Genomic DNA, 27,181 nt, shown 5'->3' on the forward strand with positions numbered 1-27,181 from the left:
CAGATCACCCCAGTCTTTGGGTAAGCTTCAGTGGTTTATTTCAGTGGGAATGAAGTGCAACTACCTTAGTGTGCATCCAGCCTTAGTATGCATCCAGGAGATGTTGATTTACCTACTCTATTTCAAGCAGTTCATATGCCACCCCTTGTGAATCAAAGCTACAGTGGTGCACAATACAGGAATCTTCATTAATACATTGTCTAATGCCTTTGGAACAACTTTTGCAAGTTAGCTCTTTAGAACTATTACCTTGGCATAATAGTTGTTTTCTTTTACTTTGGGAGGCTTAGTTTGAGCCCTTGCAGAACAGCCAATTTTTTTCTGTAAATACTATATGTGCCATGTTTTGGAGAAATGCAATCCACTCCATTTACCTGTGTGTGAGCATCTAGTAAAACAAAATGACACTCAGGTAGCTTATGGAGCTGAGCCGTTTTAAAATGAATTCAGCATTCTTCAGTTGTGCATATCATGTGCTCTTGTTTCTGATCATTTTGTCTACTGTAGAAGTTAATGAGCTGTGTGCTGATGAATCTTTTTTACAAGTAAATGTAAGGAACGTTTCACTCCAGTGTAGACTCTAGCATACCAACATAATAAACTGAAAACTTCACTGTGGAATTGTCAGGGCTAACCGATTTCACTTCAAGAACTGGTATTGCTGGGGTGCTCCTATGGCTCTCTGGAATAGTTCCTGAAAACAACTCATCTGGAAGATGGTGACAGAAATGTTATAACAAGCCTCCTGCCTAAATTTTAAAAAACAACAACCTTGCTCACAGAGAGAGCAATGTTTTGCCTGCAAAAGGACCCAGATTTAGTCCCTGGAAGCTCAAAATAAAAAGGACCATGTAGGAGATAATGGAAAAGATTGCTTCCTTTGGTCCTGGCAAGCTGTTGCCAGTCAGAATCAGCAATGCTGGGTCTTATTGGCAAGTTGTCTGACCTGATGTAAGGCAGCCACTGTTCATTTCGCTCAGTTATGAGATTATGGTGGAAAGTAGATGTGGAGGCTTTGAGGCCATTGTCTTTCTTCTCTATGAATGTACCTTACATATAAGTGATTTCTTTTGTATTTGGAGTGGAAAAATGTAAAGAAGAAGTAGTAGTAGTTTGCAATCCTGCATACATTTGATAAGAATTTTCACTTTAGGCTCCCAGCAGTCTTCTTGAAGCTTTGGAGCAGCATCTGGCTTCACTGGAAGGGAAGAAGACAAAGGAGGTTTCAGCTGCTAGCAGGTAATAAATAGGCAGGTAGACTGCAACCAGAGTATTGATTATTGGCATACTGGAGTGTTGAAGTATAGGATGTTCCCATCTCTTTTATAGTCTTATTTTTTATGACTTCAATGTAATGTAGCAGAATTGTTTCTTCTCAAATAGTAAGGGCAAAAGTGGGTGATAACACCAAAGCAATAATGCAAAGCAGGCTGTTAAAGTTGCACAGAAGATTTACTGAATTGTATAATTAGCCCAAAGCATCTGCTGCTATCATCTGCCTTTAAGAGTGGGTGGGTGGAATTATGGGCTGAAATGGGAAAAATAATTCTTTTCCCCCCACACTCCCTGAAAAAAACACAAAAAGAACCCGGTGAATTCCTCAGTTCTCCACCTAAATGACTTAGTACTGTCTACATGCATATGGCCATCTTGGTAGCTGCCTCATACGTGTGGAATTACCCTCCCTTTGAGATCTGTCTTATCTCTTGTAAGCACTCTAAAAATCTTTATTTGGATTTACTTTGAACTTCCAGACAAACCAGATCATTTTTCATCGCGAAGTATACTCTAAACCAGTGGTTCCCAAACGACCATGGACCTCAGTGGACTATCTAATAATTTTTCTGCCTGTTGTAACAACTGTAATATGTTGTGCTTATTTTATTGTAATTTGTTGTATTTTGTAATCCAGTTTAAGTGCATAAAAAGCATGGTAAACATGGATACTTTGAGATATCATGTTTCCCACTCATTTACAGTGGTACCTCGGGTTAAGTATTTAATTTGTTCTGGAGGTCCGTTCTTAACCTGAAACTGTTCTTAACCTGAAGCACCACTTTAGCTAATGGGGCCTCCTGCTGCTGCACCGCTGGAGCACGATTTCTGTTCTCATCCCGAAGCAAAGTTCTTAACCTGAAGCACTATTTCTGGGTTAACAGAGTCTGTAACCTGAAGCATATATAACCTGAAGCGTATATAACCCGAGGTACCACAGTACTTGGATTTAAGTCCCTCTCAGTTCAGTGAGCTTTCTTCCCAGGTAAGTGTACATAGGATCCCAGATGCTATGCCCTTCTATCATTCTTTGCCAGGTTAATTTGGAGAAGACTAACGTTGTAGGGATCTGAATTCTGTCCTGCTTCCCCCTTACTCATGAACTATCTAGGTGATGCTTGAAGCTTCCTTCGAGTTCAAAGATCTTAAATATGTGGTCCTTTTCCTTTAAAATTTCAGAGCAAGCACCCTATCCAGTGCAGTTTCTACACTTGCCAACACAGGAATGTCCTTTACTAAAATGGACGAAAGGGAGAAACAGCAGGCATTGGAGGAGGAGCAAGCTAGACTTCAAGCACTGAAGGTACTGCTTCTGGTTTTGTTGGACATGCAGAGTCAGAAAATGTGTAAGCTAGTTTGGCAGCTGCACTTCATATACCCCTGTAAAAAGTAACTTGGCTCTGTGTCTTGTTAAAGTGAGAGGGGTGTGTGGGTGTGTAAGTGAGAAAGAGTGCTTTGAGTGTTTGGGAATTGACCATATGCTGCGGCCTTAGTTTTCATTTTGATCACAGCATCAAATCTCTGACCTATTTTAAAAATCTTGGATTCACAGATCAAGCCAAAGTTGAGCATTTCCACATCTCACTGAGCTTGGTGTGGAAAGAGCCAACCAAATTCTTCATGAAATCAAAGTGATTTGAAAGTGATTAGCTTTGGCTGGATCATGGCCTTAACTCATGAACAGGACAGTCTCACTGATTTTCATGGCAGTGGAATATGGCTGGATTACATCATAACACTGTAGAATGGAGATGTGGGTTAACTTCGCAAGATAGTTAAGTTTCATTGTTGGTGTACTTGCATTCTGAAAAACTCGCATAATGTAAAATTTGAATTATCTTGCACAACTCTTTTAGGAACAGCGATTGAGAGAGATTTCTGTGGTGTCAAATTCAACTTCTACTTCTGCCTCTCCAAGCACTTTATCAGGGAAGAGTGTAAACACCAATGCTGCAGCTGTTGACCTATTTGCAACACCTGCTCCAACCACCAATAGGTGAGGAATATTTCAATATCGGGTACAAATAATCTAGAGTCAGAACTTCTTCATATTATGGTATTGGAAAGCATTCCCAAGTGGAAACTCAAAATGCTTTGTGGGAATTGAAGAGAACAGGCACTTCATTTGCATAAAGGTTTTAGACTCTCATTCATTGTTTTACTGAAGAGAAACCTGACTAAGTTCCTTTGTTAAAAAAGCAATTGTAACCTTTCTCCTTCCCTTTTACAATAATCTTTGTAATCAATTAATTGAAAAATTAGGATTGAATACTGAACGTCAAGACATATACAGTCATTTTTACATAAAGCATATAACATAGAAGTGATACCAGCAAGAAAAAAATGTAAAAGAAGTTGCTCAAATCTGACTTTGCAATGAGTAATGAATGTATGAGATCAGGCACCAAAGGTTGTACATAGTACTGTCCAAACTTCCAGCCTTAAATTAATATGGCATTCCTCCATGCATTAATAATGACCTCACCCAGTCAACAACTGGATTGTAGACTTTTTCCAATTTAGCAGTTATATCCTGCTTATCCTGCAGTTGAAAATCAACAGCCACAAGAACAATAAATAAAACCAATATAAAAGCCTCATAAAAATTCCACCTTAAAATGTTACAAACCACCACCAGCAGAACAAATATTAAAACCAATTTAAGATTAAAACGGTCAAATAAAACCAGATACTAAAAAGGTCAGATGCTGAAAGCCTTCCTTCACCATTTATTGGAAGGCCTATAAAGAGGAGTCCAAACAAGGCTACAGAATCTTCTGCAGCACAAGCCTGGCATTGACAGTATTGTTGGGGTGACAGTGAGTTAATACTTGCTTTATTGTTGTGAACAAAATCTACCTTTGAGAGGAGGATTCTTGGAGGATCTCATCAAATCAAATTTGTGTTGTAAAGTGAAATTTCAAGTTATTTCTCTCATGTCAGTGGATGTATATGCAGGCATTTCTTGAAGTTGTCTAATGTTCAGATGTTCAAACAGCATAATAAACTTCCTCTTGCTTAAGTATGCCATTTATAGCTGACAACCTTCTTGGAACTTTCAGCATGCCCAACCTTTCTACTGATCTCTTTGATCTCCAACCTGCATTTGTTCCAACGGTACAGAGTACTCCAGCCATAGCAACATCCGCAGGCAGTGCCTGGGGAGGTAAGTTTACTGCTGTGGTTAAACAAAACATTTACAGTCCTTGGAATTAATTGTCTTTACCCTTTCAGATTGTCATACATTCCTGAATGCACAGCTAATCTTATGTTGTCATGTAATCTAGTTGCCTTTATTAATAGCTGTGGCAGAGAAACATGTAATTGATAACAGCAGCTATTATTATACCCCAAAATTATTGCTGTTTTTCTTCCTAGTTTTATTAGATACATAAACATCTGCAAATTTTGTCTGCTGAGGGTACGTTACATAAGGTGTAACACAGGCCTTGTTAGAATAAAGTTTTACAGTCCAAAAAAAAAAAAAAGCAGCTAGTCCCTGGCGGAGCCCCCCGAGGCCTAGGGCAGGTGCACCCGGCTGCTCCCCCCCCCCCGCTGCCACATGGCCCTGGTGTAACATCTTCTCTGCATCTCCTGGTGTGTGTTTTGAACTGTTAGGTCATTGTGAACCAGTTTTCCATAGTAAATGAAACATGTAACAGGAGCAGAGAACATAACAGAATGTTTGTGGTTTGTGGGTATTTGTAACTGTCCCATTTTGCATTTCTGAGTTCTACATCCAAATGCTTAGCTGCTATCAGAACAACTTGAGGTAGGAAGTTTGGTCTACACGGAGTTGCCTCTGCCCATAATTATAACTTGAATGTCTTCCTCTCATTAGGATTCTAGTTAGTGATGGAATTAAATAAGGCTGCTATATAGAACAGATATGTACAGGAGTAAAAATAGTTATGTCCTCAACACATAGAAAATTCGGCTATAGTACAGATATAGTCCAAACCGGTTGTTGAGATGCTGCTTCCCAGCTTCAACTATAGGCACAGTAAGATCATGTCACAAACTCATACTTACAGATATCCTCGCTTGTGCATCATACACTTCTGAGTCAGAGTTTTGGGGAAGGAAAATGTAGTGCCAGAAAATCCTACAGGTCACTCTACTTATGAGAAAAGTTAACAAGTGGATAGCTTAACCACCTGCCCCCAGAAGTTAGAAATATGTCTACCAGGAAACAGTGGCTAGCATTCCAGTGCAGAGCAAGCAAAGGTTCAGATGTAATGCAGAGACAGGTTATGAGAATTCCATCTCTACTTTATACCTAAAGCAGACTTAGATTGACAGCCAAGGATGAATCTGTGTTGGTAGAATGCAAGGTGTATTTTGTGAGCAAGTCAGTGAGGCTCAAGTAGAAATAGCAACTGCTTGGTCTAAAGACCTGGAAGTGTGTTCTGGTGTAATATATGTTTCCCGCTCCCAAAGGGTTGTGCATTTTTGTATGAAAGACAAAACTGGTATGAATTTCATTCAGTAGTGTTTGGGTGAGCAGACCAATGAGAAACAGCCTTACACAAAACCGTGTTAAGTCCTTACCATCCTGCTTCTGTGAACTCCCCGTGTTGTTTAGTGTGTCTTCTATCTTGAGTACTACTTGTGTTCTAGTTTTACTTCTTTCCCTTTCTTTCAACCTAATGCTGTATCTGAAAGGAACTTTCTCATCCACAAATGGTTGTGTTGGGTCTCCACCCCACCTGGACCTCTTTGATATGAAGCCAGTTGAAGAAGCTGTAAAAAGTACCACCCCTTTTGTGACATCCACCTTTACCTCCAAACAAACAGTGGAACTGTTTAGTGGTAAAACATCCTCTAATTTCTTTCCAAATATACATTATTACAGTGATTCTAATATTTCTAATTGTATTAATTCTCAGTTTCTGCATTAATTTTCTTAGTTTCATCTCAAAACCACATTACAACTGCTAATTGTTGGTCAGATAACTGTGACAGTTTTAATTAAGAATCAAAATTGTGCACTTTAAATATGCAAAATTGCATGTGTTACTTTTGACATGTTCATGACCATAACCTTTTTTTTTAAAAAAAGTGTGTATATATGTGTGTGTGTGTATATATATATATATATGATTGGGTTTCCAAAGTTCTATAATTCACTAGATGCCCCTTCTTAAATCTGGGATCTGCTTTGTTCCTTTCTTTCGCTACACTACCCTGTACTTTTCTTATAAATGTTTACATAACACCAGCCTCTTAGAATTGCAGAACTATTTAATGACAACAGTACCAATAATTTTTATTATCATTTGTAGGATATCCCCTTAATTCGGTACCACAGAATACTGCCTCTTCAACAGTCAATGTGGATTTTGATGCTGTATTTGGTGGCAAATCAGCAGTACAAGAATTTAGAACTGCAACAGGTAAAGCTATTTAATGTGTTTCAAATTTCTGCATTTTATAAAGCCAGCAGCTACTTTTATTTGTCTAGTTATATAGATCATTGGATTCAGTATTTGCCTTTTTATCAGATAATTATTTTATATAATGTCAATCTGTAAAACACTGCTTTCCAGAATGCATGGAAGACAGAGCACCAATTCTTCACATGTATGGACAGCTAGTGTCTAAGGAGTAGAAAGCAAATGAATAAACCTATCTGGCAAATTTCCTTCTTGTCATTTATTGCGCAGCCATAACTTTTCTCTGTATGTTTCCTTTCCTTGAAGATGCATGAATAGCCTTTCCTCAGAGTCCCGGGCTGCTAAATGTTGTTCTTGGCATTTTCATTAGGTTGGGGAGACCTGTGGCCCTCAAGATATTGCTGATCTACATCTTCCATCATCCCTGACCGTTGGCCATTCTGGCTGGGGTTGATGGGCATTGGAATCTCAAAACAATTGGAGGGCAGCAGGAATGCCCACTGTTGTATTAGACATTAAAGCTCAGCCACAAGAGGAGGGGAGAATAGTCCTTGCTCTTTTCTACTTGCTAGTTAGTTACTTGCTGACTCACCATGCTGCCTAATCATGGGGATGAAGTCATACTTTAATTTTGCTTAAATGGTGTATCAAATGGTTTTATTCGCTGGAGGGTGCCTGTCTTTTTAAACCAATGGACTTAAAAAATTTAAATTTAGAAATTCTAAGCTCCTTAGAATGTTTCTGATTAAATTGTCTTTTAGAAAAAAGTTACCCGCCCCAAAGTACAAGTGCTTAGTTCTGTTTCCTGCTAGTCTAATACCCATTGTGATTGTCCTTTTCTTTATTTTTGGTATATTTCAATGTGGCGTTCCGGATCATGGATTTCAATGGGTAAGTTAATAAAGTGATTGTAAGCTTAAGGCTGCAATCCTATGCATGCTTAACCTGGGAGTGAGCCCCACTGAATAGCACAGAATTCTGTTCTCTGTAAACATAAATAAGTTTGTGCTACCCGTGGTCTCTGCCCTTAAGTGTAACCCAGGAAGTAAAATCAAGGGCTTTAAGGTTCTCCTTTGAAAGGCAGCATTCTTCTTACTCATAGCAATGATTTTACATAGAAAGGCCACCTGGGCATTTATAGGTTGTGAGCAGGAAACTGCTCCTCAATGAGCACTTGAAAGGTGTTTGTGCAGAGATTAGTCTGATTGGTGTACAGACCAAAAATGCTTCTCTTATCCTCCTCAAATGCACATGCTTCCAGAGTTTCCTGGGCACTCAATATTGTGTTCAACTGCAAGGGAGGGAATGAATATGATTGTAAAAAAATACATGCCCAGATCAGAGTCCTCAATTGAAATGAATGTGGAACTATCTTAGATTGCAGAGGACAAAACTCAACTCCTGTGACCATAGGAATGCATTGTCTTAAAACATACTGGAACATAAGATGAGCCCTGTTTGATCAGCGCCTATTTAGAGACCCAGATCAGAAAACCGAGGCAGGCATCCAGGATGGGGTTGCACTTCCTCGGAAGAAGCACATCCACAGCTTGGGCCTGTTCCTGGATTCAACACTGTCACTGGAAGCTCACGTGACTTCTGTGACCAGAACCCCTTTTTCCAGCTCTGGGTGTTCTGCCAGCAATGGCCCCGTTTGGACAGAAATGACTTGGCCACTGCACTTTATGCTCTTGTAACTTCCAGATTCAATTACTGTGATGTGGTCCATGTGGGGCTGGCCTTGAAGGCAACTCTGAAACTTCAACTGGCCCCAAATGCAGCAGCCAGATTCTGTTTAGATCTCATATAACTCCTGTTTTAAAACAGCTGCACTGGTTACTAGTTTGTTCCCAGTTGCTCACAATTAATGAGTAAAGCCCTAAAACACCCAGGCCCTGAATAATTGAAAGACTGCAACAAGCCCTGTCAGGTGTTAAGATTGGCAGAGGGCACCCTGTTGATTATTTCACTGCCCCCAGAAGCTTGGGGTAGGGTGCCTGGGAGAGTGCATTCTCTGCGACAGACCCTAAATTGTGGAACTCTCTCCCCATAGAGATGTGTCTGGTATCTTCATTATACAGCTTTCAGAAAATGTTCAAGGCATATATCTCTTTAACCTGGCTTTTGACACCTGAGTTAAATATATATTTAGTTCCCAACTTATTTCTGTTATTTTAAGTTGCTTGTTTTTAACATTGTGCTTTAATTGTTGAAATCTACCTTGAGGGTAAAGGATGGGTAATAATAATAGTCTAGCATCCTGTTCTCACAGTGGCTGACCAAAGTGCAAGAACACTCTCCCCATTCTCACTCCCCAGCAACTGCCTCCAACACTGAATGCTTCTCTATGGGAACCACCACTTCCAAGACAAACATTGCCAGGGGAAGGCAAACAGCCGGTCTCTAAGGACCATTACATCATGGTGTTTTAACATGCCTGCAGTTCTTAGCTGTTATATTTGCCTAACGCTAAGAACATGATCCTTGCATTAAAAAACTTTTATTGATCTTTATCATTCCCCTCTTCTGGAGAACTCAGGCCAATGTACATGGCACTCCCCCCTTTTCTTCACACCAACCCTTTGAGGTTGGCTAGTCTGAGAGATGATGAGTGGCTTAAGATCACCCAGGAAGGATAGTGGCCGATTAGGTTGCTGTACCTAATTCCAGCATTCAAACTACCACACATGCTGGCTTTAAAGTACTTAAGACACCTGAAGGCTATAATTGAAACATTGCTATCTAATTTCTTTTAACTGATTATTCTGATAAAATAAACATTATGACCTCCCCATCTACGCCCACCCCAGTTTTGTAAATTTCCTCTTTTTGGTGCTGCTTGGGCAAGTCCTGCACTGATGGTTGTGTGTGGGTTTTGCTTTGTGCTTTCTAATTTTGCATCTCTAAGAAAGTGCAATTGTCAAACCACCATATACATAGGAGAAACTGCGGTTATCTTTGTGTGCATTAAAATATTTTGTACACTTTCAAGACTGCTTGAAAATCCAGGGTTTAAGAATTCCTTTTTAAATCTTTGAAGTGTAAATCTTACATCCCAGCAGCTTATTAGAATTTTGTCTAGAATCATTTTTTCCAGGAATAATGTGGGGTTTAACCTATATCTTGTCTAATCCTTAAGCTCTTTTGAAATGGAAACTGTACATAAAAGCTAATACTGGCTAGAATTCAGTTTCCATTGCTCTCGGTAAATAGTGTGCTTAGGTGGGTTTGCACATCCCAGCTTCGCCAGAATATACATTCTGACATTTCAGTGAGTATCACAGTATAGATGTAACTCTTATTCCTACATCTGTGGATGTAAGCAGACTATCACATATACAACTAATTTAACTAGGCGAAAAGGGTTGTGGCATTTTATTGGGAGAAGGGGATTTCTGGGTGGTGGTACCCTTTTTTGCCTTCTGTTACCAGTTGAAATGATAGCTGCAAACCAATAATACTCTTTTTTTAAAAGGTTATCTCCTTTGTACCCAGTCTTTAATTTACAGATGATGTATTGCAACCAACAGTACAAGCTCAAAATCAGAGAGTAGCTTTAATTGGTCAGCACAGTGGGAAGATTTTGGCCAATGACCTTGATTCTTCACTTGCTAATCTGGTTGGAAGTAAGTTTAACACTTTCATTTTTAAAGAAAGGTTTCCCTATGTTTATTAGGAAAGGAATTCTAAATCTTAATTAATTTTTTTTTGGTGTTTTATTACAGATCTTGGCTTTGGAGGAACACCATCGAAAAAGTGAGACATATATTCCTTAATTTCATAATTTCTAATTATATATTGATAAAAATGTCCTTGACTTGTGTTTGCATTGCTGAGCTATCACAGAATTTTCTAATATTCAGTGTTGTGCCAATGCAATCATTCTGTGAGAGCAAATATTGCCTAACGGAACAGACGTTAACCTTCAAAAGGAGACATTCAGCAATAGCTTTTTAAGATTGTTTTGAGTTATTAAGAAGATTTATAGCCTGCCTTTGTACAAGCCCAGGGGTTCAAGGTAGTGCTTTTTTTTTTTTTGGTTTATTTTAGTTACATATTACAAATACACATACATACAGAAAAACAGAAAAAGAATTTAAAAAAATAGAGAAGAAGAAGAAATAAAAAACATAAGAAGAAAAAGAAAGAAAGTTTAAAAAAACCTGAACATTTTCAGTTATACATCTTTGTATTTACAAGCCATCTTTTTACAACTTCTGGTTCATCTCCCTTATTTGTAACTTCCCGCCTCCCTTAAACGATTCCTAATAATTCATTATTTATTATCTGTATTCAGTTAATAAGTCTGTGGAGAGCATTCTAATTGCCAGTGGGAGTTTAATCTACACTAAGCCAAGCGAAGTCTTGGGAACCTCTTTTTTCCATATAATTTATGAAAACATCCAGTTTTAACATCCAGCTAAAAATACAAAATTAAGCAAATATTAAAAACAAACCCAATCTCCCCGTGTAACACCTGGCTGTTCTGGTAGTCATTTCCGGGCCAGGGTTGGGGCACAAATCCCACTCCAAAAACATGTGATGCAACTGATTTCATGAATAGCACTATTGTTCAAGTATTGGAAAAGAAAGGTTTGTAAAACTTTCACCATCCTGCCAGTCTCTTCTGACTAGAGGGGAAAAAATCCAAATGTTTTAATTCTAAACATTCAAAAATTAACATATATATCTTGCTATAATCAATAACTAAAACAGGTAAAGAAGAAGTCCCAGAGTAAAAGATGTTAAAAGTCTAATTTAATTGACTATAAAACAAATCACAAATAGAATTTGCCTGTAAGTGCAGTGACATCAAACTTGCCACCATGTGCTCTGAGTCGTGCTTCACACCTTGGGTGTAGGGATGCCATCAATAAGGCACAGAGTGTGGGATGTTCCTGGCGCAGGTGAATTGTTAACATTGCTAATAAAAATATTGTTTTGACCAGGTGGTGGGCTGGTTGGTATGTTTTAAAATTTGCCTAAACCTCTGGGAACTGCTTTGTGAGAGCAGTTTCCGATGTATAAAGCCAGCTGAGTTATCTGCTACCTTAGCAGTAACCGTAGCACCAGTGTAACTCACAAAGTTTTATGGAAATTTGGCTCTCTTACTTGCCAGGCTCTTTCTGAAGTAAGCACACCTTGAAACAAACGGAGGAAGTAATTTATTTTGCAGTAATGAATTTAATAAAAAGTAGATGTGGTGTTTAAAAAGTTACATATACCAAATGCTATGATCTAGGGGCCGTGAGGTGTAATTATAGTGGCAGGTAAAAGAAATTAGTGATTAACAGAACAGTTCCGTATATTGCAGTATCATTTCAGCTGTTCTCCATATGTAACTGCTCAGCTTTCAATTCGTTTTTAGATCTGATATGCAGTGGAATCAGCCTACAGAGAAGAAACTTACTGGTGGAACCAACTGGCAAGCGAAAACAAGCACCTCAACTACATGGAATACTGTCCCTATTCCTCCTGCTCCACAGATGGTAATACTTACAGTATTTTCAGCCTTTAAATTGTTTGTGTGTTTGCCTTTCCCCTGTATTTCACAAAGCATTCTTGTCAAAATTTTGAGAGGAATTTACCAATAAGGCTTTGGCATGAAATTTTAGAATCCCAAGGGAGAGGATTTGGACATAAAATAAATTGGAGGTTACAGTGCATCTTGTATAACATGTAAATACTTTAGTACCTTCTAGATGTGATTCTCTGTATTTTTTAAAGTATTTTTGTGATAAAAATATTGGCCAGAATCCAAAGAACTACTTAATTGCACACTAGGGGCTGGTGCTACCATAGTGGAATTGTTGCCTTGTTTTTCTCTGAGCACTTTACAGCCATCATAAACTGGCTTTGAGACTCCCCTTCAAGATGTTTATATTTTATTACTTTAAATGATTTTAATGTTGTAAGCTGCAGAAGGAAAATACTGTATTCTGAAGGTAGCTAATGTGTACTAAATTGAAATTAAAGGGCTTTGGAGAAGCAGCTGAAGAGAAACAGCCCTATAAACCCTGGTACATGTACACTTCTGGTCTCCAGTTATTTGTGGATTGGTGTTTTATTTTTGATAGGATCCTGGCAGATATGACAAAAATTCATAGCCTTGTATTCCAGCTCCCAGTAACAGGTGCTTGATGCCTTCTAACTTGTTTGTAGTAGCACAGATTGCAGCTTTACTGTTTCGGTGTGAATTGCTCTTATGTGTATAAATGGTAGCTCTTTCTTAGATATCTATTATGCTTCCTGGTTGCTTCAAATCTGAGCTGAAAAGCATGAATCAAATTAATGAAAATATTCTCCTTAGCTATTCCTTCCTTATATGGAAAGAGAACTTTCTCTGTACAAAAGAGCAGTCAAATAATATAGCTGCCCCGTAATTTCATTCAGCCACATTGCTTTAATTCTTTTTGAATGTACAGTTACATGGTGTGCAAGACTGAGGATAATTAACTTCATAACTAGCTTGTCTTGTTTCCAGCTAAAGTCATTCTAGTTTTGGTATCCTGTTACTCCCAATAATTTTCTGTCCCTCCTCCTTTTTGCTATGCTAGAATGGAGTACCTTATCTTGGATATGCGAGTTCCTATCCTGCAAAATAAGATGCATTTTATACATTTTCTTCAGTGTTAGCAGTGGAATTTGTAGCCAAATTTTATATGCAATTTCCCCCCCCCCTACTGTCAAAGGTACCTGCTCCAGTAACCTACCCACTGAATACACCTCAAGTGCCTGTGTATGGAATGGTAAGAATATTCACTCTTTATATTTATATAATACATTGAGAAGATGTTCTATTTTGAATGTCATACATCGTAATTTGCAGCAGTCTAATGAGCCTGAAATCTCAAGTACTGATTCTTTTGTTATTCTGTTGCATTGTAAAGTAGTCTGAAAAGCTTCTGCATGCACAAGGGAAGTCACTGAAGTATTTTTTATCTTGCTTCCCAGTACTTACCAACATTCAAAGTGTGGTATAAAGTTTTTCCCACTGCTTTACTTGGATGTCCTAAGAAATGTCTTTTATATTATCCCCAGACCACGTTTTAAGATTTGCCAGTGTGATCTTAACATCTTTTAATGGATGCAATTTTAGCATCCCCTTAGAGCAAGACCTTTTCACTAGTTTGTCCCTCCCCAAGGAAGTTATCTTAGCCTCCTCATCTCTTTCTTGAAACAGACACAAATATTCTGTCTCTACCGTGTTTTTATAATGATGTCTACAATAGCTTAGGTATGGAAATCTGAGGCTAAAACAGAATTTTAGTCATATTTTATGTAACTGATTCCATTTGTTTGGTGGTGTTTATTATTTGGTGCCCATTCGTTTGGTGGTGTTTGAAAGTGCATTCAAGTTGTAACTTAATCCACCCCCACCATTTATGTACAAATTCCAAAGAGGTGAAATACCTTGGCTGTATCTGAACTCCTGCATTTATAATTATGCTCATGTTGCTCTATGACAATTTATTATAGAAGCTGGCCATTACAGGTGGGTGGAATTATCTGGTCAACACATTTCTGAGGCATTTCAGTTCCTTGCAAGCAAATTCAATCCTCCATCTCTCTCAGATTTCAGGCAGGGAAAATTATCTTCTCTGCCAGACTCATTGGAAAGCTGCTTCCCGTAAGAATAGATGTCACTGGGCTAGATGGATTAGTGGTCTGACTCTGTTGAAGACCACATGAAACCACTGTCTGAAGAGTGCAGAAACTGGCCGCTTCAGCAGTAGGAGTACTGTGTTCATGCATAAGCAGCTTCTGCACCTAGCCTCGAGAGCTTTGGCGTTAAGTTGCTGAAAGGGAACTAAAATTTGTTTAGCTTTCAAAATATATAGATAGAGCAACCATGTTCAAGCTCAGAGGATCAGTAAATGACTTTATACATTCCTGTTTCTGTCTGACATTTAGGTACCTGCTCAGATTGGAGCTACTCCTATTATGGCACCCCAGCCTATGATATATACCCAAACCAGCCTAAGGCCAACAAATCCTTTTGCACCTATCTCTGGAACACAGGTTAGTGTATTCCTTAGCATAAAGATGAAACTCTTCATGATTCCTGTAGACTGTTAACAGCACTTGCCACTTTAAAATATTTATATACTGCCCCTGATTGGTCAAATCTGCTCCTTAGGCTGCAAAATATCATCACCATCACTATTTATACTCAACTGTCCGTGAGCTTGAAAGGATACTGGTATGTTCTTTTACCATCTCAGATCCTAAAGTACTTGCCTCACATCACTGAGACCCCCTCCTGATGAAAGTTAGGCAGGCTAAGACTTTCAGATAGAGCTTGATCAGCTCCACTCAAAGAGTTACAGAATGAATCAAATATACATTTATTTAAAATGTTCTTTTTTTAAAAAGCAGTTATGGGCCCTTCAGCAATGGGTCTGTCAGCAACTGATTGTGCCTGGATGTTGCTAGCAGGAAACAAACCAGTTCTTTGTTTCTTATTTTGTTTTTTAGTTGAAAACAGACCAAAAAAAATGTTTGCCTAATTTGCAATTAAGTTCTATTTTATTGTAGTTAGTAGAGTAGTGGAACTTTTATTGTGATGAAAGTTCAAAACTTAAGACTTGATACCTTGTAGTTCAACTTTAAGAAGCAGGGCTTCAACCAAGCCTCTGATTGATCAGCACAACTTTTTAGAGATATTCCTGGGATATTATTAAGCAGATGGAAGGTGATCTGTGATTTTAAATTTTACATGGTTTTAGTGTGTGTATGTTGAATGCAGGTGGCGCTGTGGGTTAAACCACTGAGCCTCTTGGGCTTGCCAATCAGAAGGTTGGCGGTTTGAATCCCCGTGATGGGGTGAGCTCCCGTTGCTCGGTCCCTGCTCCTGCCAACCTAGCAGTTCGAAAGCACGTCAACGTGCAAGTAGATAAATAGGTACCACTCCAGTGGGAAGGTAAATGGCGTTTCCGTGTGCTGCTCTTGTTCGCCAGAAGCGGCTTAGTCATGCTGGCCACATGACCCGGAAGCTGTACGCCGGCTCCCTCAGCTGATAAAGCAAGATGAGCGCTGCAACCCCAGAGTTGGTCACGACAGGACCTAATGGTCAGGGGTCCCTTTACCTGTGTGTATGTACAAAAGAATTGTTGTGCACCAGAATTTTGTTTTTAAAAATATATGAAAAAGCAGTTTACAAGTATTTTGTGAATAAAAATATGTAACCTTAATGACTTTCATTCAGCTTGTTTTTCTTTATATATGTTGCAGATACAATTTATGTAGACCCGCCAAAGCAGCAAGACACTTTGACAACCAAATATTGGTAGAAAGAAGACAGAACTTTTGAACTGCGGTCCTCACTAGGGCACATACCTGCTTCCCATACAATATCAATTACTTTGAATTGCTGTGCTTTAGAGATTATTGTTATAACAGTCACTATGGTATGAAATCATGTTTGGTTTTGGATAGCATAAGACTGTTTTCAGTGGAAAGCTGAAGTATTCTGAAGCTGAAGGTCAGCAAAGTATGTAAGGAGAATCTTGACTTTCCCTTTTTAAATAAGAGCTTACTTGGAAACTCTTTGCAGCATTTCCATGCAACAGCTAGCCTCTAGTAAGCTAGTGGAGGGTATAATTATTCTATTTATTTTCTCCCAGAATTCTGTGGCCGTTGTTACCATGGCACCACTTAATGAAGCTGAGCAATAAACCTTTCAGATACTCTTAAGCAGTACCTGATACAATAAGACTCTGAGAAGAATCTTGCATTATCAGAAATGCCAATATTGACTGCTTTTTCTCATGCTAGACTAGCTTCTTCTAATTCACAAATTTTGTACTGTGAGTTTTAAATGCTGTGAATCAACTTTTAACTAAATGTAGGCCATTAACAGAAAACTATAGTCAATTGGCATTTCAGCAGAGCGTTGCCTTGCCAAGTGATAGAGCTATGCTTTGGCAGAGACTGGGGCATCTGACCTATACTGAAGAAAATAGTATGTTACAAAGTAGAGTGTGTGCAGTCCTGGCATGGATGGCAATAGCTGCACTTCCTTATGCAGCCTCTTATGTACAGATAGCAGCATCATTTCAGACTTTAGCTAGAGTTGCCTTCATGTCCCAGAAAAAAGTCTGCAGGTGGCCAGCAGCAGTGAGTCTGGGAAGCTTTTTGCCCTTAATTTAAGATGTAGGGCACCAGCATTTTCTTAGTCATTCATCATTTACAGTGCTGCACTTTAAGAACTGGAAAATTGTGTTCCTGAGCTCCTCTATCCCTCTATAGCTTGCGACCCATGTTGTGGGTAAAGGAGCAAAAGAAAATTTTAAAAGGGCCAGTCACTACATAAAACAAACTTTTTTTGGGGGGGAGGGAGTGTAAATATTTGTAAACCCTGAAATACAAAAAAAATCTAGTGCTGTATAATCTTTTCTTCTTCTTTGTAACACATTCAAAATGCAGATATCGTACTGCTTTAAGACATTTAGCTCAAATTTCTTTTGTATTGAAAAGTTCAGACCATTATCCTTCAAGATACTTAAGATATTATTGCAGTGTAGGAGAATGTAAGATGGTCCGTGATTTTCAAACACAATGCCATAGGCGCCGACTCCATGGGGCCTGAGGGGGCCCGAGCCCCCTCAAAAATTCGTTTGGGGGGGCTCTGCCCCCCAATAATCTTGGGCGCCCCTCCAGCAGAGCGCCACCGCCGCCCCTCCCCCAGCCCAAAAGGCACAGGGTCGGGCTGCATGCCTCCTGCCCTCCCTCCCGAGCAAAAGCTCCACCCAATTTCCTTTGGAGCTGATTAATAGGCGCAGCACGCTCTCCCCATTCGCTCACGAGGAGGCGGCGCCACTTTATCTGCGTATTCATGAGCTTATTTATTATTCATGAGCTTTCGCGGGCTCCCCCAATATTTTTTATAAGTCGGTGCCCCTGCACAATGCCCCCAAATAATGAAAGGATTACCTTAAACATTATTTTTAAATTTGTCAGATGGAGTCCAGGGCACACCTATGAGGGGAGATGGGAAGCAAAAAATGATGATTATTATTTATTTTTTAAAGAACATTTTAACTGAAGAAAGCGTGCAAACTGGTTCTTTCCTTTCTATCACTGCTGTGATGATTTTCTTGTCTTGAGCTCATTGCGGTAGCAATAACAGCAAAAAGCCTCTCTCTTAAATGTCAATGTGGCTTTCTTTCATTAAGCTTGCCCCTTTTTATCATTTAAAACTTTTTGCAGCACTTGAGCTTGATCTCCCAAGTGTTTTTGCCAAGTTATTGGCCCTTGTTCCGTGGGAAGGGATTTGCAGAAACAAAAAGTACTTTTGTGGCTCAGGCTGTGTCAAATTCTAGAAAACCAGTCTTTTTCCTGTAAGTGTCTTTTGTGTTTGTTAATATTGTGCCAAGAATGTAAATATATATATATATATGCTTGCTTCAAGAAAGATATACTTGTTTTGTCAAACTAAACATGATTTTTTAAAAAAATCAAATCGTTTTTTTACATATGTGTTTGCAATTTGTAACCACTAACTTTGTATGGATTAAATGTTGCAAGTTGGAAAAAATGTTTCAGACCAAATCTTGGACATGTACTGGCAAAGACATAAACTGGATGCATGTACAGTAATTAAATGTGGAAAGTGAATTTTCAAGGGCTTTGGGCTTTAATGTACTCTCCTGGTTTGTCCAAAACCAATATTTATTGTAGCCCTATACAAGCTGGAGCAGCTTACTTAAAGGCCTTGTTTTAGTTGATATTCTAGTGAGTTAATTCAATTGATCCTCATTTAGGATTTTAAATCATGCTTCTAACCAATTTTCTGTCTTTTAATCCAGTTTGGATCAGTACATGTATTTAAATTACACAGATTTTATAATAACTAGCTAAAATGTTTGATCTCAGAGGCTGTGACCATGTAAAGTTTGGGGTTGTAAAATAGGCAGCAACCTTTTTTATCCCCCAGATATTATTTTCTAATAATTCAGTTTAACTGTGCTTAATTTATTGCATTTACTGGCTGCAGTCTTACAGCAGGGAACTTCATGCAATACCCACCTCCTCAGAGAGAGGGCAGCTTCAACTCTCCAAATGAATGGGTTTATGTATGTTGTTTATGTGCTTTCTACAGCATTATACAGTAATCATTGATGTATCCATTAAAATCAGATTCAAAGCATAATAATAATCACAATAGTCCCACGGTAGCATAAGCCCCCAATACTTACACATTCTTGCTTCTATTCATATGCAATTTAATTCATTAAGGAAGACTGGATTTTGTGATTTCTCTTTTTGTATCTAACTCTCCAGCTCAGTGACCAGAATTCAAAATGTTACTGAGTATGTGCATCTTCTCATGCTTGCAATCTTTGTAAGCAGTGTGATATTTGCACAACCTAATTTAACCTTTTCCCTACAGCAAATGTGTGGGGATTCCCCCCTTCTCATACATGAAGGTAACCTGTAAACCCTAGTAATGGCATTACTCTTAACCAGTAATGGTTATTTGAGGAATTCTTTTTAAGAATTGTTGCCCACTATACTGGTGTAATTTTTGTCAGATTCAGTTTTACATTCTGTCTCCAATAACCCTAAACTTGGAGGTTGTGCTTTTATCTTATAACCAAGGACTTTGATTTTATAATAAATGAGCTTTCTAGACAATAAGTGATTATCTATTTGTTCAATAAACCAATGGCATCTTGTCCAAAAAAGTAATAAATGTCAGTAGCTGTATTTTGGCTGTCAATATTAGCATTGAACCTTTGTAGGTAATACTTAGTCTGTAGTTCTTTAACTTATATATAAAAATCTCCCTCCTTTATCAGATCTTTAATGTGCAATTGGTGGGGTGGTTCTTGAGTATGATTAGAGTGCTGTCTTTGCTTCATATTTAGGTTGCCGCAATTGAGAACAGTGGCAAGGTGTGAGATCAAAATAAATTGGGGAAAGAGCAGAATACAGTCATGGCTAGTCCAGTGGTGGAGGAAGCCTTTCAGGCACGTGGGGTGGGGTGAACCGCCCATAGGGGCGGGGCAAACTGCTCATAGGGGTGGGGCGCTCATAGGGACGGAACAGGGTGCTCAGCATCCCGTGCCGTCACTATGGGCACTGCCACGCGCTGCGTCCCTGTGGGCACTGCCGCGCACCCTGTGCCATTCCTATGGGCACTGAGTGCCATGGGGCGCGCAGTGCCCATAGGGATGGGGTGCACACCGGGGCCTCAGCCACCCTACAGCTGGGGGGGGGAGGCAGGCAGACAGTACAGAGCCTGTGGGCGCTGAGATATGTGGCTTGTGCGTGCAGCAAGCCCCGCGGTGACGAGTGCTGCCTGCCATTTTGTCACCCCATGTTAGGGTGGCACCCAGGGCAGACCGCCCTCTCCCCCCCCCTCGTACCTGGGCTAGTCATCCCTACAGCCACACTGGGTCTTTATGGAATTGTCTGTCCTTATGGAAAACCAAAATAACAGTTTGGTCACAACTGCTAGCACCACTTTCTGTGCCAAATCTGGAGAATTTGAACTCTCCTATCTCTGTGGAGGTGGGTTTATCACTCATTTCCTTGCTGAAAGATTGCATCTTTTTTTTATAGCTGACCCTAGCAGTTAGATGGTGGTCACTGTTAACATTATTGAAACTGCATTTGGGGTTGCTGTTGCCAGAATTACACTTTTATTCGTCTTGCCAGAAATGCTAAAAGTACAGGTAGCTGTACTATTTTCAACTTCCAGTTGGCGAAAGGTTGTTTACAGTGGTATTAGTGGTGTTTATAATTGAACTGTCTGAATAATGTTAGATTATATGTATTTAAAGGTTTTTAAAAGCCAATAAGATGTCCATCATACATACTTGACATTTGCTGCTTCCCTATTAGATATATTAGCAGGTTAAAGCTAACTATAAAAATAGCAACTCAACTAAACTCAGGACAGGATTGCACTGCATATGACATCGTTTTGTAAATTTATTGTGATAGTAAGATGCTGACCAACCTACTGCCTTCTCAAAGATACTGACTTTAGAGAACAACTCCTTCCTTATGAATATATTGGTATCATTTCTATTATTCATTATTTTAGGGCAACCTTCCCATGCTGACGGGGCTGATGGTAGTTGTAGTCCAAAACATCTGGAGGGCGCCAAGCTGTGGAAGGTTGCCATAGTGATTTGGCCATTAACGGGTTGACTGCAAATATGTGTTTGTGGTCCTGAAATATTTGCAGGTGAAGCAATGTGGTGGTGGTCTTGTCACAAGATTATCCTAAAGGCAGTGCTATCCTTAAGGCAGTGCTACAAGGCTGCCATTTTAAAAGCTACAAAACGAAGGCAGATTTATTTCATCTGTTTTTGTTTCACTTTTTCCATTGTATTTAGGGTCACAGTCTAAATCTTAAGATTGGTGTGTCCTGGCTTTAGTTGTGTTTGATACTTTTATAGTTTGATAATTAGACTAGTAGGTCAGGGTTGTAATTCCCACAGGTATTCAGAGAAAAAATGCATGAAGCTGAGGAGAAAGAAATACACACACTCACACTCCCCACCCCAAACGTGGATTTCTGTGTCAACACCATTTTCTACATTTCCCATATTCAACTCTGATTAGAGATTTATTTTTGCTTTTAAAAAGACATATTATTAAAATGGCAAGAATTCTGTCTTAAAAGCTTTGGGAAGCATGGACAGTTCGATTATAATATTATGATTTCGTACATTCTTAAAACAGGATGAGAGCGATGGCAGTTTCATCATGTGGCTTCTAGGAGAGTGTGTGAGAATCTGAAGGGTGATAGGTACCCTTGTACAGAGAGTGCTCTCTTTAAGGGTCAGATTAGACATGATGATAGTGGCTTTTTCTGTTCACATCTCTGCCTCGTTTTCATATAGAATGGAAGGTGGCATCTGAGCTTAATATTAGAAAGCATGGACAGGCATGGAAACCAGAGCCCGTTCCCTCCCGTAGTCCATTGGCCACATGTGTCCCTCCAGCTCTGCTTCTACACTGGAAATGAAATGAGCTGGGAGTAAATAATGGGCAATGAGCCCCATGTAGTTAATGCCATGGACTGGGAAGAGTCAGCCCCCTTTATGGTTGCAAACCTGTTGCAGTTAAAGCCAGCCTCCACCTTACCCCACTTTATATGAAACCCAGGAATAAATAAACATGGCTGCTATGGTCACATTAGTTGGCCATAAGAATAGAAATGTGATATTAATGGGTAATATTGTCATACTTGAAAATGTCTCTTCTAAAGCTGTTGCTCCTTTTCCTAGATATACATTCATTTTTTAAAAATGTAATAAAGACATTTTCAGTCTCTGATAAGAATGTGTAGAGCTTAAAAAGAAAGCAAGTATACTTTTTGGGGTTTTTTTGTAAAATGTTGTCTTTGACTTTAAATACAGGGTGTACCTGGATCTGTTTGGGGTTTATTGATGTGTGGTAAGGGTGGACTACAATTTTAGAGTAGAATGCACTGTGGATCAGTGCTTTTATTTGTACATAAAAGGGAAAACTTCTTTTCTTTTTAAGTAGCCTGCATTTTGAGAATAATATTGACATGCGCTATGTACCAGTTACTTATTTCCATTTTAAAGATTATATTTTTGAGTAATGGGGAACTGTACATGCTATCTCTACAGTTTCTAGAAATTACTTAGAAATGTTGCTTTTGAATATGTAATTTGACTTCTTGGCTGTCCCATTGCTTTAGTATGTATTGTGTACCTCATACCCCCAGCTTTCTGATGATAGAATTTATTTTAAAATATTGTAATAACCAATGCAGTCTTTATTCTTCTTCTCCCCCTACCCTACCAGTTTGGTAAATAATTTGATGCAATTGTATTCCTTTATAAAACACTTGGCTGGAATTTTCTTGAAATGTTGGAAGCAGGGGGGAAAGGTGTTAAATGTGTATGTGTTCTGGGTTTGGTTTTCTAATTGATAATTTCAATTTATTGTTCCCAATATTCTCTTCCTTGCCCCACCCCAATGCAATAGGTATGTGCCTTTATATATATATTAATTTGATAGGTGCTTCCTGTTTGCAGGATGACTCTTTAAAATTCTTGTATAATTTTTGTCACAGCAGGGCAGTATTGATAATCCATATATTTGTATTTCAAATATGATTTAAATTGCATATTGTATCTGATATAGAAAATGTATTGGGGTTTTTTTCCGTAGTATTTGATCCTTTTCTATTCTGTAGGTAGAACAAGCAAGGAAAACCTCATTGCTGGAGAAGGTTGGAAGTTTAGTTGGGTTTTCAAGCAGATTTTAGGTCCCATGTGCTCACTAAACAACATGCAGCATTGGATCCAGATACCCAGTAGCACATAGCTCCCATTGTAATTAATGGGACAAGTTAGTAGTAACTTGATTACTGCCTTAGTCTGATATAACTGCCTTAGTCTGGGATCAACCTATGGTGTTGAGTTGGTTGAACAAGCCTCCTTGCAATCAAGAGAATATGCCACTAACTCCAGTAACTATTTCCTTCACAGAACGAATAGCAGATTGGGGGTGAGTGGGTGTCAAGATTACTAGAGTGTGGGGAAAAGGCTTAAACCCTTCTTCTTGCATATTATAACCCAGACACCTGATTCTCACTATTTCCTCTCTTTTCCTTTTTAAGACACATGAAATCAGGTTACTCATTTATTGCATTTTCTAACATGGTCCCAAGAGGTCAGTTGAAGGGAAGGAGCTGCTTAGTGAGTCTTACAGTCTTTGCGGTTCGGAAAGCAACTGCTTACATCAATAGTGCTAGTGCAGGCAAGGAGAGTCTCAGCAAACATGGGGAGTTCATGACCCACTAGTGCCATTTACCAGCTATTGGTGGAAGCAACAGGATAAAGGTTTCTGAGACAAAGCATTTGATTGTCACTGTGGTATTAACAATATTTCCCCCTGTGAGTCAGTTTTTAAAAGTCTACTACACCTTATTCTCTGAGAAATGGTATTGGTGAGCATTATGAGCCGAATCCTTAATTCAGTGACCTCTTTGCTTCCTCCGTCTCTTATCACAGCTAGGCAGCAGGAACCACAGCTTAAAGGCTAGATGTGAAGCTGTGGTCCCTGTTGCCTGGCTGTGATAGAGACGGACTATATTCAGAAAAATAATGTTGAATGCAGCTGCAGAGTTGACTTCTTATTTTAGAAAAAGAGGAAGTCGTCTTGTGAATTTTTGTTTTGTTTTGAGAACACATTATAGTAATACCTGCCACATTAATTGAATGACAAACAGCAAAATGTTTGAATGATGCATGAATACCTAGCAACCCAAATTTTGTTTAGTTAATAAAATACAAGTTTATAGTCATTTGCACCTGCAGGAAATTTCTTTTAAAGTACCATTATGATTAATCAACCAATAGTTCTGTTGTGGTGAAGGCCACTAAACACCAAAATGATTCTAGACTTCAGTTTATCAAAGCAGATTCAATAATTTCCCCTTGACTGATATAACAAATAGCATATTTAATTATCTGTAAAACAATTAAAACCCCTAGTACAATTAAAAATTGCAGGTTGTACAAGCATTGGTAAAACATTACTGAATAAATGCATTTAGCAATTTATTTTGAAAACAGGGTTTCTGCAAATGTTCTCATATTTTGTATTTCAAACGTTTCTCAGTTTATTTCATATTTGAAATATAGCTTAATGGAGTGTATTGTGTTTTTTATTTAAACTATTCAAAAAATGTATTTTGCCCAGCTCTGCTTGTTCTTACTTAGATTGATTTTGATATGCTTTCCCTTTACAAAGTTGCAGTGTGAGAACATGGTGCATCTAGCCATCAAAAAAAGTAAATAAATTCCTGCCTCTTCTCCCCGCCCCCAGCACTTACTTTGCTGAAGCACAGGGCTTGCTATGTTAACATTTTAATGATCCTTGACAGTATGTAAAACAGGAGGTGGTTGAGAGTCCTCCATTTTGTTAATGAAACAGGTTTTGGAAAATAAAGTGGCACAAAGTGTCTTGGGTGTGTGTTTTAATATTTTTCTTAAAAGCAGTGTTTCATTTCAGCCAATGGTGCAGGTCAACCAGCAACACTTAAAAGCATTTATTGTTTTATTTGATGCCATTGGCATTGGGTGTTTAAGTATGATCAGCTATGGCTAATGAACCAAAGGGCTCTTCCAAAAGGGATACACATTTTCATTAATGGTTCAGGTAGCCAATGTCAAACCAGTAGAATAAAACGTTCCCCAAAATCAGTAGATTTAATCCTTTTGAGCAGGACTAGCTAAGAAGCTACCAAGAAGTGAATGGGCTGAAAGTCTGTGTGACCTTTCAGTTGAACCTATCAAATCTATTATTGTACTGTCACTTTTGGAATTAAGTAGTTGTGTCAATGTTTATGGTTGGCAATTCTGGTAAATTACTTACATTTTTCTTCAACTTAAGAACTGCCTTACCCTTTTTATTATTATTTATATAGCTCCACCAGTGACTAATGCCTTACAGATCACATTAAGACAGATCCCAGACCCAATCCAAAATTTGTTACAGCAGAAATAGCATAGGCAGTAAAAAAGGATGCACTACATGGTTGTTTCAGGTATATGTGCATATTTACAGGCTGTTACAGAATGACATGAAAGCTAGGAAGTTGTCTTCAAGTTTTGCATACATATAATGAACCTAGCTATCAAAAACCAAAGTACATCATCTCTCAATGCAAGCAGGTGAGTGTACACACCTTCCCCACCACATTGCCTAACTTCTTATTTTCTTGGCCTATAACACCTTGATTGTGTATTCTAATTTTATGTTAAAGTAAAATTTAGAGCTTATACCTGCATTGTTTGCCTTGGAACCAACTGGAAATTTGTACTATATTAGAGTTGCTTTCTAAGTTTAGCTTTGTCTACTGGAAGCTATTCCCATGTACAAAATACATTCATTCTCATACCACATATCCATATATGAAATGAGGGCCTTGGGCAGAAAAATGCATATAAACAAAGACCTACGGTTTTAACTATCTCATCACTCATTTATTGTGCCATTAAAAGCCTCAAATTGTGCCTCATTCATAATTGCATTCCTACTGGAATCGGTTTCACAGTACAGAAACTATTTTTATTGTGTTTGTGTGTGGCCCAACAACATAGTTCTCTGGGCAACTTAACAATAAATGTCAAAAAAACAATTGAAATAGTACTCTGATTTTGACTCAAGAAAATCACCATTTTATAGTTCAAATCAGGAAAAATAAATACATTAAATGGACAAAAGTACAAAGATTCACAATAAGTGTAGGGGTATGTGTACCCCTTTTTTCTGGGGTGCATATCCCCAGAAAAAAAGCTGTGTGTGTGTGTAATATGCCCAGATTACCTAGGGCTTTTAGATAATTTAGGCTATCGGAAAGATCTTCACCTGAATCTGAAAAGACCACAGTGATGGTGTCAAATAAATTTCTCTGTGAAGACTAGTCCATAACTAGGGTGCTGTCACTGCTGAAAATGCCACCTCTCACTTCACTTGGTTTCGTGAAACACCCAAAGCAGGGCCCAAGCTGTGAAGTTAGTAAAAGTTACTAGTATGTATTAGCATCAATGATATGGAAAGCAAATTGTGTACATCAAATGTATATAGACTTGAAATTCCTATGGAACAAGAATGGATGTGTGAGAGAAGAGAGGTAGCAAGCTTGCAAACCACATATCTGGGTGGGTAGCTGGTTATGAATGGTACATGTTCTTGAACATGATACAATCCCCATCTTCTACTTCCTCCTTGTCTTATTTATTTAGTCAGTATACTGCCTTTCATCCAAAGGTCACAGGGCGGTTCACAACATAAAAATACAAAATTAGAATTCAAGATACATAATACATGAAAAACAAACTAACAGCCCCCCCCCCAAAAAAAACCATTTAAAAAGCCATGGTTGAAGAGAAAATACCTAGTTGAGATATACGTTCCTGGCATCTAAAGATATGTAATGAAGGTGCCAGGTGATACTCTGTATAGAGAGCATTCACAAATGGGGAGCAAATCGCCTTGGCATGGATGCTGAAGTTGCCCAGAAATAGCAGTCTGGGAGTCCTCAATGCCAGCTCTGAGCTCAGGCGAGGAGACTGCTGGGCATTGAGGTGCTAAACAGAGGAAGTGGACTCTGGTGCAAACTCTGGCTGATCTTAGCAGGGCTGGTTCTAGATTTGAGGGAGGCCCTCAATGAAATAACCTCATGGCCCTATTTCCGTGTTCATGAGAGCTCTGGCAGGCTTACATCAGAGTAGCAGGGCCCTTACCAGTCCTGGGCAGCTGGGCTGGGAGACATATTCTCACAGTGGCCCAGAGTATTCCAAGGGGACATCATAAACAATAGAGTTGAGTGCAAGAGTTCTATGAGCATCACTCAGGTAGTCCACAGCATGGCTGTGAAGAACAGTGGGTGCAGCAGCTGCTCATTCTGAGAACCCAGCAATCCTCTGGCAAGGGGAGGGGACTTGAAAGAAATGAAGAGGATTAGGATCTTAAACAAGAGGAAGTGATTTAAAAGGAGTGGGGAG

The 27,181-nt window shown here is 38.9% G+C and overlaps 1 protein-coding gene and 1 long non-coding RNA gene across 3 annotated transcripts in view; one reads left to right on the top strand and one right to left on the bottom strand.

Moving 5' to 3' along the window:
- Positions 1–24,633, top strand: part of LOC308579271 (phosphatidylinositol-binding clathrin assembly protein-like) — a 50,257-nt gene extending 25,624 nt beyond the window's left edge. Inside the window, exons 9-21 of one of the 2 annotated variants that reach the window (XM_081180186.1) lie at positions 1,154–1,239; positions 2,455–2,578; positions 3,132–3,271; positions 4,338–4,441; positions 5,941–6,087; positions 6,561–6,671; positions 10,181–10,297; positions 10,397–10,427; positions 12,040–12,160; positions 13,364–13,420; positions 14,586–14,693; positions 15,906–17,215; positions 17,565–24,633. In XM_081180186.1, coding sequence (XP_081036312.1) covers positions 1,154–1,239; positions 2,455–2,578; positions 3,132–3,271; positions 4,338–4,441; positions 5,941–6,087; positions 6,561–6,671; positions 10,181–10,297; positions 10,397–10,427; positions 12,040–12,160; positions 13,364–13,420; positions 14,586–14,693; positions 15,906–15,920 — 1,161 coding nt within the window. In that variant the 3' untranslated portion in view covers positions 15,921–17,215; positions 17,565–24,633. The remainder of the gene's footprint in view (positions 1–1,153; positions 1,240–2,454; positions 2,579–3,131; positions 3,272–4,337; positions 4,442–5,940; positions 6,088–6,560; positions 6,672–10,180; positions 10,298–10,396; positions 10,428–12,039; positions 12,161–13,363; positions 13,421–14,585; positions 14,694–15,905; positions 17,216–17,564) is intronic. The other variant, XM_081180187.1, reaches the window with a different exon arrangement.
- Positions 14,127–17,671, bottom strand: LOC308579309. The gene is made up of 2 exons (XR_014004402.1): positions 17,607–17,671; positions 14,127–14,470 (listed from the first exon to the last, which is right to left on the bottom strand). It is a non-coding gene; the product is annotated as an uncharacterized lncRNA (long non-coding RNA).
- Positions 24,634–27,181: the final 2,548 nt, after the last annotated feature.

The sequence above is a fragment of the Podarcis bocagei genome (assembly GCF_964188305.1).
Source record: "Podarcis bocagei genome assembly, chromosome: Z".
In the NCBI taxonomy this organism is placed as follows: Eukaryota; Metazoa; Chordata; class Lepidosauria; order Squamata; family Lacertidae; genus Podarcis; species Podarcis bocagei.